At 37.3% G+C, this 13,418-nt stretch overlaps 2 protein-coding genes across 2 annotated transcripts; both read right to left on the bottom strand.

Moving 5' to 3' along the window:
* LOC142629176 (uncharacterized) lies at positions 1 to 3,543 on the bottom strand. The gene is made up of 7 exons (XM_075803152.1): positions 3,297 to 3,543; positions 2,374 to 2,995; positions 1,889 to 2,087; positions 1,652 to 1,771; positions 1,059 to 1,177; positions 881 to 946; positions 1 to 523 (listed from the first exon to the last, which is right to left on the bottom strand). Exons 1-7 carry the CDS (start codon positions 3,541 to 3,543, stop codon positions 1 to 3), a joined length of 1,896 nt encoding a protein of 631 aa, XP_075659267.1.
* Positions 3,544 to 12,455: 8,912 nt separating this feature from the next.
* Positions 12,456 to 13,418, bottom strand: LOC142629165 (zinc finger BED domain-containing protein DAYSLEEPER-like). Its single transcript, XM_075803147.1, has 2 exons — positions 12,945 to 13,418; positions 12,456 to 12,902 (listed from the first exon to the last, which is right to left on the bottom strand). The coding sequence occupies exons 1-2, from the start codon at positions 13,416 to 13,418 to the stop codon at positions 12,456 to 12,458; spliced, it is 921 nt and encodes a 306-aa protein (XP_075659262.1).

Raw genomic sequence — 13,418 nt, 5'->3', positions numbered from 1 at the left:
CTACTGCTCTAGGAAAGCATGTGCTATCTGTTCTACATCAATCTCCCCCACTTGAAAAGAACTTGATCCCAAGTTCCCACTATTTGGTTTATTTGGAGGATGATAATCATACAAGCTAGCAACATTGAAGGTAGAAGAGATGCTCATGTTTGGAGGAAGAGCAACCACAAAAGCATTGTTGTTGATCTTCTTAGTAATCTGAAATGGCCCATACTTCTTGTCCTTCAATTTGTTGTAGGTACCAACATAAAATCTCTCCTTCCTAAGATGGACTAGCACTAAATCCCCAACATTGAAGATCTTTTCACGCCTTTTCTTGTCAGTAGCTTCCTTGTACTTGGCATTTATAGCTTCAAGTTTCTGCCTCACCTCCTCTTGCATGGCTTGAATACTATTAGCCATATTCTCTGCTACTTGACTCACTCTTGGAAGCTCAGGTAAAGGTACCAAGTCCAAAGCGTGTTTTGGGGGCACGCAGTAGACGATGGCAAATGGAGACTTACCAGTGCTTTTGTTGATTGAGCTGTTGCAAGCAAAATTTGCTTAGGACAATGCAAGATCCCATTGCTTGGGCTTCTTGAGATACACCAGATCAGATTCCCTAAAGTGCGATTAACCACTTCTGTCTAGCCATTAGTTTGAGGATGACTGGTATTGCTGTAATTCAAGGAAGTATCAAAACGCTTCCATATTTTTCGCCAGAAGTGACTAATGAACTTGGTATCTTGGTCAGAGGTGATGGACTTTGGCACTCCATGCAAATGCACAACTTCTTTAAAGAACAAATTGGCCACTCGAGTAGCATCTGAAGTCTTCTTGCATGCTATGAAATGGGACATCTTCGAGTACCTATCAACCACAACAAAAATAGAATCCATACCTCGCTGGGTTCGAGGAAGACTTAGTATAAAGTCCATAGACAGATCCTTTCACGATGCTTGTGGAACTGGCAAAGGCATTTATAAACTAGTATTCTGAGATTGACCCTTGGCAATTTTGCAAATTGGACACTTCCTCACATGATTTCCAACATCCCTCTTGAGTGTGGCCAATAATACCTCTCCTCTACTAGTGCTATAGTCTTATCTTTGCCCATATGTCCACCCAAACCTCCACCATGCAGCTCCCTAATAATCTGCTCCCTCAATGAACTTTTAGGGATGCATAGTTGATTACCCTAAAAGAGGAAACCATCCTGAATGTACATACTATTGACAGCAGTATAAGTTTGTTAACACTTACCCCAAATATCACCAAAACTCCTCATCACTCTCGTACAGCTCCTTGAGGCAATCAAACCCTACAACTTCAGTACATAGGGTGGTCAACAAAGATGCTCATTTGCTGAGTGCATCAGCCACCTTATTAGTGACGCTAGACTTGTACTTCAATGTGAAATGGAAGCGCTGCATATAAGCTACCCACCTAGCATGCGTCTTGTTAATACTAACTTGACTGTTGATGTGCTTTAATGCTTGATGATCTGTGTATAATACAACCCCGTTTGAATCAGGTAGTGTTCCCAATGCTTAAGAGTTCGTACTACAGCAAAGAACTACAACTCATAGGCCGACCATTTACTTCGAGCTTCACAAACTTTCTCACTGAAGAATGCTATTGGTCTGTTGTCTTATGAAAGAACAGTGCCTACCTTGACCACAGATGCATCACACTCCACCTGAGACACCTTATCAAAGTTGGACAATGCCAAATCCAGGGCTATGCTTAACTTCTCCTTGATCAAGGCAAAGCTCTGTTCTGCCTCATTTCCCTACGAGAACCTCCCCTTCTTTAGACACTTAGTGATAGGGGCTACTATGCTACTGAAATCTTGAACAAACCTTCGATAGAAGGTTGCTAGCCCATGGAAGCTTTGTACATCACTCACTGTCTTTGGGGTTGGCCATTTTCTGACTGCACAAACCTTGTCCTCATCAACATGAATCCCATCCACACTGACCACATACCCTAAAAACAACAACTTATCAGGCAAGAAGCTGCACTTCTTAAAGTTGTTATACAACTCATTGGCCTGCAACACCGCCAATACTTCTCGCACATGATTATAGTGGGCTGCTTCTGTCTTACTGTAAATCAGGATATCGTCAAAATAAACTACCATAAACTTTCCAATAAAAGGGCTTTAATACCTGATTCATAAGCCTTGTGAAAGTGTTGGGAGCACTGGACAGTCCGAAAGGCATCGCCATCCACTCATACAACCCTTCCTTTGACTTAAAAGCTGTCTTCCACTCATCTCCAGGTTGAATCCGAATTTGGTGATACCCACTCTTGAGATCCAGCTTGGTGTATCATTTGGACCCACTCAGCATATCAAACATGTCATCCAGTCGGGGAATAGGAAATCGATACCTGACTGTGATCTTGTTGATGGCTTGACTATCCACACACATACACCAACTCCCATCCTTCTTAAGTGTCAACAATATTGGTATTGCACATGGGCTCATACTCTCCCTGATCTGCCCCTTGCTCAGAAGCTCATTCATTTGCCCCTGTAGAATCTGACCCTCCTGAGGATTCATCCTGTAATGTGGCAAATTTGGTAGACTAGCTCCAAGAGTTAAATCAATGCACTGCTGGATGTTGCGCATTGGTGGTAAACCTGCGGGTAACTCTTCTGGAAAAAGCTCTTCAAACTCCTTGATCAATGGTTGAATTGCCTCAGGTATCCTAGCCACCTTCTCCAGCTCGCCATCCATCACCATTACCGCATATACTTGTTTCAACTCCATACACTCCTTGTCAAACTCATCCTCATTGTTGACTATGAGAAGTGATGGCTTCCTCTCCACTTTAGAAGCTTTGGGTACACTATCTTCCTTAATAGGACCAAGGACAATTTTTTTGCCATTCTTAAAAAATATATACATATTATCCTTACACCTATGAGTAGCATCTACATCATACTGCCAAGGTCTACTCAATATTAAATGATATGCATCCATTTCAACAACATCACAAACTACTTCATCTACATAACATTTACCCATAGAAAAAGTAACATGACATTGTTGAGTAACAAGAGTTTCCGTACCTTTCTTAATCCAACCTATCTTCTACGAAGAGGGATGCTTTTTCTATTTTCAGGCCTAGCTTGGTAACAAAACTCTTCGACGCGACATTCTCTACACTGCCACTATCAATGATCAAATCACAGACCTTCTTATTGATGGTGCATTGTGCTCGGAAGATCTCATTTCGTTGATCACTGTATTCCACCCTTGGTGTGAGCAACAACTTCTAGATCACCAAAGACCTCCCTAATGGCATGCCTTCCTCATCTTTTTGGATCTCATTAGGATCATAGGCATATGGATCAGCATCATCATACACCTCTTCACTCTCTTGTTCACCTTCTACCTCACCTTCTTTTGCCACCACCAGATTCACTGAGGCTCGCTTAGGGCAAGTACTAGATCGATGTCCTGGTTCGCTGCACTTGTAACATTTATTCCCAATCGGCCTAGCATAGGAGTTGGCATTCACTAAAGGCTGGGTTGCGGAACCTACTACTGCCATTATGGACTGGTTAACACCACTATTCTCCCTAACCACGAGTTGTGATTGTGGTGTAAACATGGGTTGTTTACCTTTGTTGGTAGTGGAATTGGAGGACTTCGAACTGCGGTTGGAAAACTTCGAACCTGCCCTAAGAAACTGATATTCTATGTTAGGTTCTAAGTACTTAGGAACTAATGTATTAGAACTCTAATGTGTATTGTTGGCAAACCATGATCAAAACAGGTGTTTAGTCTTGTTTTAGACTTGCTCAAAGTATGAAATTCATGTAAAGTTGGAATCGAGTTAACTGCAGAAGTTACTGTGTAAATCTGTCTGGCTCGATCGATCGAGAATTAGACTAGACCGTTCGAAAGATTGTTTTTTCTGCAGAATTTCCAACTCAGCCCTAAGCCCATATAACGTGTAGGGTTTTATGTTTTGCCCTAGGTATAAAAGGCAAACCCTAGTCACGTTTTTGAGGTTGCTCATATTGTTGTTTATGTAAATCTCTTGTGAGATCTAAGAGGTGCTTTCCTTCACACAAGTTTAGGATTATCAAGAAGGAGATTTCTTTGAGAGCTTGATGATCATTCAGTTGTTGCCAAAAGAGCTTAATGATATACAAGCGGGAGTGCTTGTACTTATTGGAGAATCCAAGAAAGAAGGAGTCCGTGGTCTCGAAGTTTGCACGTGGTCGTGTCAGTAAGTTTTCTAATGGTGGGTAGCAATAGGATGTTAGTGGTCTAAGTTGCTATTATACAAACTTCGATTCTTTCATAGTGGATTCAGTTTTACCTTGAGGATAGTTAGGTTAAATCCTCCCCAAGTTTTTTACCGGTTTGGTTTTTCTGGGTCATCATATCTTTGTGTTTTTTTATATTCTGCACTTTACATTGATATGATTATATGATTATGTTAACCTAGATCTGGAATTTGGACTAAGTAATAACTTGGCTAGTTAACTAGGCTAATCCAATTGTGTTTTAAGGGGTCTAAATAACTTAACATTCTATTTTCTTGGATAGGGTTACAGTCACATATAAAAGATATAGGGTTTGCAAGGATACCTGATCTCAGATAAAAACTCGCAACCTGTGTACAAATTTGGATATTCGTTGATCTTCAGTTTCCTCCAAATCATTGTGATTCACCAGCTTGTCAAACTCCTCCATGTACTCATTAACTGTCTGAGTACCCTACCTACAATCTTGGTACTGTCTGAACAACTCCTGCCGGTAATTTGGTGGTAAGAACCGATCTGCCATTAATCTATTCATTCTCGTCCATGATCATATTGGAAGCTTTCATTCATGGGTATGGTTTAATTGAACACGATCCCACCGGGCAGATGCTCCTCCCTTCAATTTGTAGGCCACAAAACACACTTGTTTGTAATCTACAGTACCCATATAATCGAAAAACTTTTCCACCTCACTGACCCAATCTAGATACTCTTCAACGGAGACATTACCATTAAAGGATGGTAACTCTACTTTTATCTGATAGTCCCTCTGCTCCTGATAATCTCAGCCATTATCCCTCGGAAGACCACGATGATTGCTAAGGACTCTCTCTGCATACTCCTCATCCTCATTGTTCTCTTTGTTGTAGTCTTGCTACCTATTCCGGTTTGGACCACGATGGGGAAGGCCACGTGCTTGATTATCACATCACTTTTCTTAGGGTTTTGGTTAGGTAAAGTGGTAAGCACTTCTTGAATCTGGTCTAGAGTCTGTTGGGTTGAATTATGAAACTGTTGATTCTCATCACGAAAATCAAGGAACTCAGCCCTAGTGAGGACTGGGTTGTTGACGTCGTCACCTCTGTCATGGTTATGGTGGTCACCGTCTCGCCGGTAAGCCACCAGACCAGGGTAAGTCAAGGCTTTGATACTAACTGGTGTCACGGAAGCCTAAAGAAAGCACACACGATGCTCTCTTGATGAAACGAAACTAAACTGTTAGTTCCTGGTAGTAATCCTCGAATCCATGAGGGGTTTCCCTAAATCCACAAGGAGAAGAAAACTAGAATCCATCAAAGAAATAATTTGACAAAAGTCTGTGTTTATTGATAATAGTCTGATTTGCCTCTGACGGCTACAAAACATATAAATATTGAGAAAAATGTCTAAAAACCCTAATTCGCATTAATTAAGCGATTAGGTGACAAAATACCAAAATTTATCAAAAATAGAAAAATTGAATTAAATGCAAAATCATAACTACTGACTTTAAGGGTTGTCCCAAAATAGACGGGTTCTTATTTTGACTTTTAAACTAAAAGTTATTAAGGAAAAACAAATATTACTATAAATAGCAAAAACACTGTTTTCAAGGCCTTAATGAAGGAATTTGCCTAAATTTTGGCGACACTCATGACATTTCATGAATTTGGATCAGAACGCTGTTTCCCTTCACCTCCCAAATTTCATGCAATTCCTACACTGTCACCTCGATGGCCCTTACTAGCACCCCCCTTTGATCTTGTGTTGTGACTTCTTGCGCCCCTGTTGCTCTAGGAAGGCATGTGCTGTCTGTTCTACATCAGCAAGGAAAACATTGAAGAAGTAAAAATGGAGTTTGAAGCTGGAACCAAGGATGAAGCCAGGGTACAAACCTAAGGGGGCCAAAGCTTAATGTAAAGCTCATATAATTTTATCACGTTCATTAACATTGTAATCTTATATTTGTAGATGCAATTTGAGATTTGCAAAACTAATACTAATTTTGGTGATTTTTCAAATTTAATTTTAAGATTTTTATAAATTATGATGTCAACATTAAAGGTTAGCAACAATAAATCATCAATATTAGCTTATAAATAATGCTAGGGATTCATCCAACTACACACTTGAATCCACAACATGCCTCACAAAAATTAGGTTAGTCCTAAACAAAAAGCCAAATAAACATATCTTACAAACCAAAACAAACCTTTTTTAGAGATAGTTTTCAACCTATGATGTTTAATAAATTTTACTAGCACTTGAGCTACAACAAAATAAAATTACAATAGTATTAAAATTTATTCATTGCACAACATAAAAATTTACCATTTTTCTATTGAGTAGGATAGCTAAGAGCATCAGTACCCAATCTCTCAAATGGTACATGTTGATATATTTTAGCATCAAAGCACCAAAAATGGCCATTACCCAGTCTTTCAGTTCTAAAAAAATTTGCAATTGTGCTATGGTACCATCCTAAATGTATGATGGTACTGTAGTGCAATTGTAAACCTAAATGTTATATTTTATTCCATTTTTACTATTGTTTTCTCTCTCTTCTCTCTTCTTCTTCTTCTTCTTCTTCTTCTTCTTCTCTCTCTCTCTCTCTCTCTCTCTCTCTCTCTCTCTCTCTCAGAGCTCATCTCACTAGTCACCATTTGCTCTCTCTTTCTCTCCCATGCCTCTATCGATGACCCTTTCTCTCCTCATGCTGCTTAACCCAGCATTCTAGTCATAGTCCCTCTACTTATGTGGTTGTGGGTTTGCAAATCAGATTTTCTAGGTGAGATCAGCGTGGTCAAGGATCTAGTGGTTGTTGTGTGGGTTTGCAAATTGGATTTGGTCGTGGGTGGTGATGGGTTTGCTAATCAGTTTTGGCCGTGGGTTTGGGCTGAGTTTTGATTGTGGCTTTGGTGGGTCATGATGGGTTGTGGTGGGTTTGGGGCTGAGCATTGTGGTGGATCGGTGTGGTAGGCCGTGGGTCGTGGTGGCATGGTGGGTCTGGGGCAGAGTTTTGGTAGTGGCTCTAGTGTATGGTGGGTTTGCTTGGTGGGTCTGGTGGGTTTGCTTGGTGTTTCTGGTGGTGGCACTGTGATGTGGTGGTTGTTGGTTGTGTTGTTGATAGTGGTTGTTGGTTGTGTTTGTAAAGTTGTGATTTACAATTATGTTTTTTGTTGGCTTTAAGTTGGTGTCAAAGTTGATTTTATTTTGTCAATCATTTCTTTGTATGTTTGTAGGATTTAATGTAAGGGTTAAGTGTGAGAGTTTGGTGAAGAATTGTGAAGAGAGTGAAGTTCGCGACTTGCTTGTGACTGGCTCACAAGTGGACAACCTGCAAAAGACCACGTGAGAAGCATATGCTGGAATCTGAATAGTCTTTTGCCAGGTTGTATTTCGCGAGTCACTTTGCGACTTGGGCAACTCGCGAGTGACCTGCAAAACTCTCTACCTGGATTATTTTAATTGTGCTTTCCCCATTTCTTTACTCACACTATATAAGCCCATATTAACAATGAAATTGTAAGGAGACTTTGAAAGAGAAAACCTTAGCAATACACTTGAGAGTTAGAGGTTGTAAACCCACAATCATCTACACAATTTCTCTTAATTTTCTTCTACTCCTACCTTTCCAATTACAAATCCTTAAGAGGTTCTTAACCCAAAAACTTACCTCACCCAGTCTTAGTGTTGAGAGAAGTTTTGGTGCATGTGGGAAGTATTGGAAGAAGCCATTGATTGGCAGATGCAATTTAGAGCTGATTACGGGATCTGGATAACTAGTGAAGACAAGACTTGGTGAAATCTATTAGGAGCTGGAACTCGGAGGGTTCAAGTGTATTGAGTAGATTAGCCTTGTAGGGTCTTTTTGATATTCTTTTATACCAATTTTATTCACTAGTGGATCATTTTGGCTTGGAGGGCCGTAGAGAGGTTTTTCGCCAAGTACTTCGATTTCCTCTTCAATAACATGTCTCGGTGTTATCTCGTTGTTTGCATCTCTCTTCCAATACTCTTTATGCTTTATAGTTATTTTCTATTGTATATTCATATGCTTTAGAGTAGTTCCGACCTTATTGCGTTACACTTACTCTTATTTTGCACTTAGTTAAGTTGGGTAAAAGCAATTTAACTGTGAAATAAACAAGCAATAGTGTTTTACACTATTTGAACTTTCAATGTTGTTGATGGTGGGTGGTGGTTGTGTTGTTGATGGTAAACCAGTGGGTGGTAGTGTTGCTAATGGTGGATCAGTGGGTGGTAATTGGAAATTTTTGGGTAGATAGGTGGGTGGTTGTATTGTTGATGGTTGGGTTGAGTTTCTATGCTGGGTTTGTTTGGGGTTGAGATGAGTTTTTGTGTTGGAGGTTTTGGGTCTCACAATGGTGATGGAGGTGATGAGAGAGAGAGAGAGAGAGAGAGAGATTTTATTGTGTAAATATATTATTTCAATTTGTTGTATAGGAAAATAAAAGTTGGGATGTTGGGTGTGTTATAAAATGGTATGGTATAATAAATAAAGTACCTTTTGAGATAATATAATATATAGAATTATTTGAAGATATTGGATGCTAATGCTCTAAAGTCAAACAAAGTACGGACCATCAATTTTAATTTTTCTCTTTTCCCATTAGCCTGCTTGCCCATTAACTTCTCTAACGATGGCCACACATTTGATTTCTAAAACATTAAAAAAATCATAAAAAGAAAAATCCAACTTTTTTTAATTTTTTTTTTCTTGTGTCACTTGTTCCATTTTTCTCATTGTACCCATGAGTCTATGACCAACTTATTATTTAAATATTTTTATTATTATAACATAATCCTCTCTCTCTCTCTCTCTCTCTCTCTCTCTCTTTTTATATATATATATATATATATATATATATATATATATATATATTTCTCTTTCTTGATATCTCAGTGAATCTTTTCTCTATCCTTTATTGACATTTCCTTTTGACACTTATCTCCTCTTTATAAAAATCTAAGTATTTCTCCCGCCCTCCGTCTCTCACTCACTCTCTATTCTTGCTAATGTTACGGTTTGAACTATGAAGCAGAAGATGAAGACGCTCTTAAACCCAGCATTAGCGGCAATGTCAACAACAAGGTCTGTTCAGGTCCACCATTAATTCTTGTTTCAAACCTTGATTAGATAATATCAGATCATTTAAAAGAGATCTCACCCAGTAATATATATATATATATATATATATATATATATATATATATATATATATATATTTCATCCTTACCTAATGAAGGACGGAGTTTATCCACAAGCAATAAACCTAATTACATTTGTCTAAGAGAATAACAGATCCCAGAATCCAGATTTCCAAATAAAATTGAGAGAGAAACTGATAATGCTAAGCTAGCTAAAGACCTACCAATCTGCACAAAAGTCGCAAAACCAAAGATAAGTTGGTGCTACCAATCATTGAAATGAATAGTTATCCTTTGAGTCATCAGAAAAAGAATAGTCATCCTTTGAGTCATTAGAAAGAGAATAGTCATCCTTTGAAAACTTTGGACGCATTGTTGAGAGAAGGCATCAATGTCAACTCTTGATTATTCAGAAGCTTATTTGGGTCATTACTGAGAGAAGGCAGTGATGTTGACGCTTGATTATTCTGTGATGTCAGCACATGATTATAGTAATTGTAGAAATCAGATTGAAATGCTGAGATGTTCCAATCTTCTTGGTATCCACTTGAAAAATTTGACAAATTTAAGGTCTCTAAAGGAGGCAAACATTCATCCTCTTAATCATGGTTTTCAAACCCGAATCGTTCATTGAACCGTAAAAGGAAGAGGTTCAAGGTTTTTGAAACATGATTCTCAGATCCGAATCGGACCGTACAATCTGACCGGTTAACCATGAACCTGTTACCGTTGTGGTTCTATTAGAACTAAGAACCTCTCAATGCGAAAAAAGAATGAAACCGCTCGAATCGCAGTCGAACCGGACAATTCTATGAACCGTGGCCAGTTTTTACGGTTCACACGGTTTCATTTTTTCAGATCTGGAACTCATTTGTAAGGAAAGAAAATAGAGAAAAAGGAGAAAAGGAAGAAGACAACGATGAAGTAGGGGTGGCGCCACGAAGCATCTTCTTCTCTGTCCATCTCCACTATTCTGTAATGACTTGATACCTCTTTTTTTTTTTTTTTTTGATGAACACTCTTCTTCTCGGTCCGTCTCCATTGCTCTGTAATGACTTAATACTTTCTCTTTTTTTTTTTTCTTTTTTTTTATGCTGAACACTGATATGTATGTGGTTTCTCACTTTCTCTTTCTTTGCTTTGCATTTCTTTTTGAAGTTTCCTAAGCTCTCCACGTGACTACTAACTAACACTAGCATTAGAAATGTCGAAAACTTTTAATTTTTGAATAGAAGATAAGCTGAATCCATTACTTCTTTTTAGCATGGGCCTTTGAGCCCAATGCAATGTGACATAATGTACGTGTATTGCCAGATTGCCATTGTATTCCAAAATTTTATATTTAGACCAATGCTAATATTACAATTTTTAAAAATTTTTATTTTATTTTATAATTTGTCGTGTAAGGAGTTGTGAGTGATGAAAATATGAACTTACATACACTCACAATTTGTTTTTCACGGCTTACAACTTCTCATATAATGAGTTGTGTGAAATATTATAATACTCTAGTATTGCTATAATATTTAAAGTTTTTTTTTTTTGGAAATGGATAAACTTATAATTATAAATTATTAAATAATTATTTTAATTTTTAAATTATTAGATGATTTAAATATTTTATTTTATTTGAGGTAAGTGTCCTTCTCATTCTTATATTACAATAATTATTATATTGTTATTATTATCATTGTTATTACAATTATCACAAGTTTTACTAATTAACATGTAAATAAATAAAGATATACTCTATTTATATTTGCTTAGGATTTGACATTTCTTATTTGTCTCGTGAAAGTTATGATATAAAAAATATTTGAAAGATAGATCTCTATATTAATTTAGACTATTTTAGTTAATTTTTCTATTTTTATTAATTTAATGTTTTAATTTATATTTAAAATAATTATTAAATTAATTATGGCGTTATTACAGTTTGACCTCAAAAACCTTGAACCTCTTCCTTTTACGGTTCAATGGACGGTCCGGGTCTAAAAACCATGTTTGAAGCCCCTTCATCTTGGGTTGATTTCTTATTAGATTTTGTTTTGGGATAAGCTTTCTTATAAATCTTGCACAAAACTGAGTCATCCAACTGGATAACATAAAATTCAATTTGAGAATGTTAGAATTTTTTTGCTGAAAGAGAATGTGAGAACAAATAAATTACTACAACAATTAGACATGTTCGCGATGCGGTGTCAGTTTTGGGCCATTTTTAGCACCCACCATGTGGTGCAGTTTAGCCAAAACCATAACTGCACTGCACCTCATTTTCGTGGTCATATATGTGGTGCAGTGCGGTGTATAGTTTAGCCAAAACCATAACTGTACTGCACCTCATTTTTGCGGTCACATATGCGATGCGGTGTAGAAAAATTCACCCGCTATATAAAAACTCAACATATATATCACCATACAATTCAACATGTATCAATAATATCACTATCTCAGATTCTCGGGTATGCATCAAACTTGTAATGAAGTCAAGTACTTTGAACAAGGAAGAGTGGCAAACAACTTAAATATTTTAACTATCAAAATCTAATGCTCTTCAGTCTTCACTTAAGATCAAGAATATGAAGTAAAGAGTTTATGTGAAACACCATGTACAAAGCAAAAAAGATTTACCCATACTCAAAGCAATTCTAGTTGTGCTTACTAATTTCAAGTTTCAATTATCAAAGCCATAATGTAAACAAGTATAAAGCAAAGCATGAAATGAATTAAAAATCCAAAACAAGTATTCATTGTAAACCCAACAAGAAATTGTTTAAATGAACATGAACGCAACAAAAAGAAAAAAAGGTCTATCCATCCAATGCTATACTTCTCCCCTACCCAATTCCATTTTGTAGTTCACACTCCAAGTCTTCACTTAATCTTCTTTCTCTGTTGCCAATTTCATCAATTCTATGAAAATAAATACAAAAAATGTTAGTAAACTACTAAACAAAGAACAATAAATTGATATACAATTTAAATATATAGTTTTAGAAAATTACCCGCTTCAACATCTTGCTCAAGACTTTCCATTTCATTCATTGCTTCTCAAAGATTTTGGTTTAGATGGATTTTTTAACCAATTTTGAGCATAGATAAGGGCCTCCACAGTTTTAGGAGCTAATGAACTCCTAAAAGGATCCAAAACATGACCCCCCGTGCTAAAGGTTGACTCAAAAGCAATGGTGGACACAGGAATAGCCATGATATCTCGAGCTACCTTGGAAAGGATTACATATCTAGTAGAATTCTCCGTCCATGAAGCTAAAATATCAAAACCCTCCCTATTTTTTTTGCTAGCTTCATTAAGATATTTGTCCACATTAGTAGTGCATTCATTATCATCTTCTGTAGCTATGTGTTCATCAAACTCATGTGAAGCAATCTTCCATGGATCACATGGAAAACTAGCACTTGATTCTATTGAAGAAGCAACATTAGTGGCCTGCCCATTGCCACTAGCACTTGATAATTCAGTACCCTTTGCATAGTGGGCATACAACTAATCTAAAGCATCCTTTACCAATTTTAAAGCAAACTCTGCCGTCTCTTTTGAATACCACTTATTAAACCAATATTTCAAATATTTCATCTTATATCTTAGGTCAAGAACCACAGCAATAAACATCATCAAATTCATATTTTCAATGTCTCCCCAATACTTCTCATATTTTTCCTTCATAGATTGTGCCATTTCTTTTATGAGAGGATCACCATCAATGCCACACAATCTATGCAATTCATTTTGAATGCCCACTAGCTCACAAAAATAAGTGGAAGTGACAAATAAAGAACCAGTAAAACTTAGAGTCACCTCATAAAAATGCCGGAGAAAATTACAAAACATTTTGACATTCACCCAGTCCTCACCCTTGGGAGGACGTATGTGCTTCTCTTTCTTGTTTCCATCTACCTCCATAAAGTAAGAATTAAATTCCACATCCTCTTCATGCATCCTATCAAAGGTTGTTTCAAACTTCTTGGTTGCCTTTGACAT

This window comes from Castanea sativa, chromosome 1 (assembly GCF_040712315.1).
Source record: "Castanea sativa cultivar Marrone di Chiusa Pesio chromosome 1, ASM4071231v1".
Classification (NCBI taxonomy): Eukaryota; Viridiplantae; Streptophyta; class Magnoliopsida; order Fagales; family Fagaceae; genus Castanea; species Castanea sativa.
Note: the sequence above shows the minus strand (reverse complement) of the source record. Positions and strands in the feature narration are given on the sequence as shown.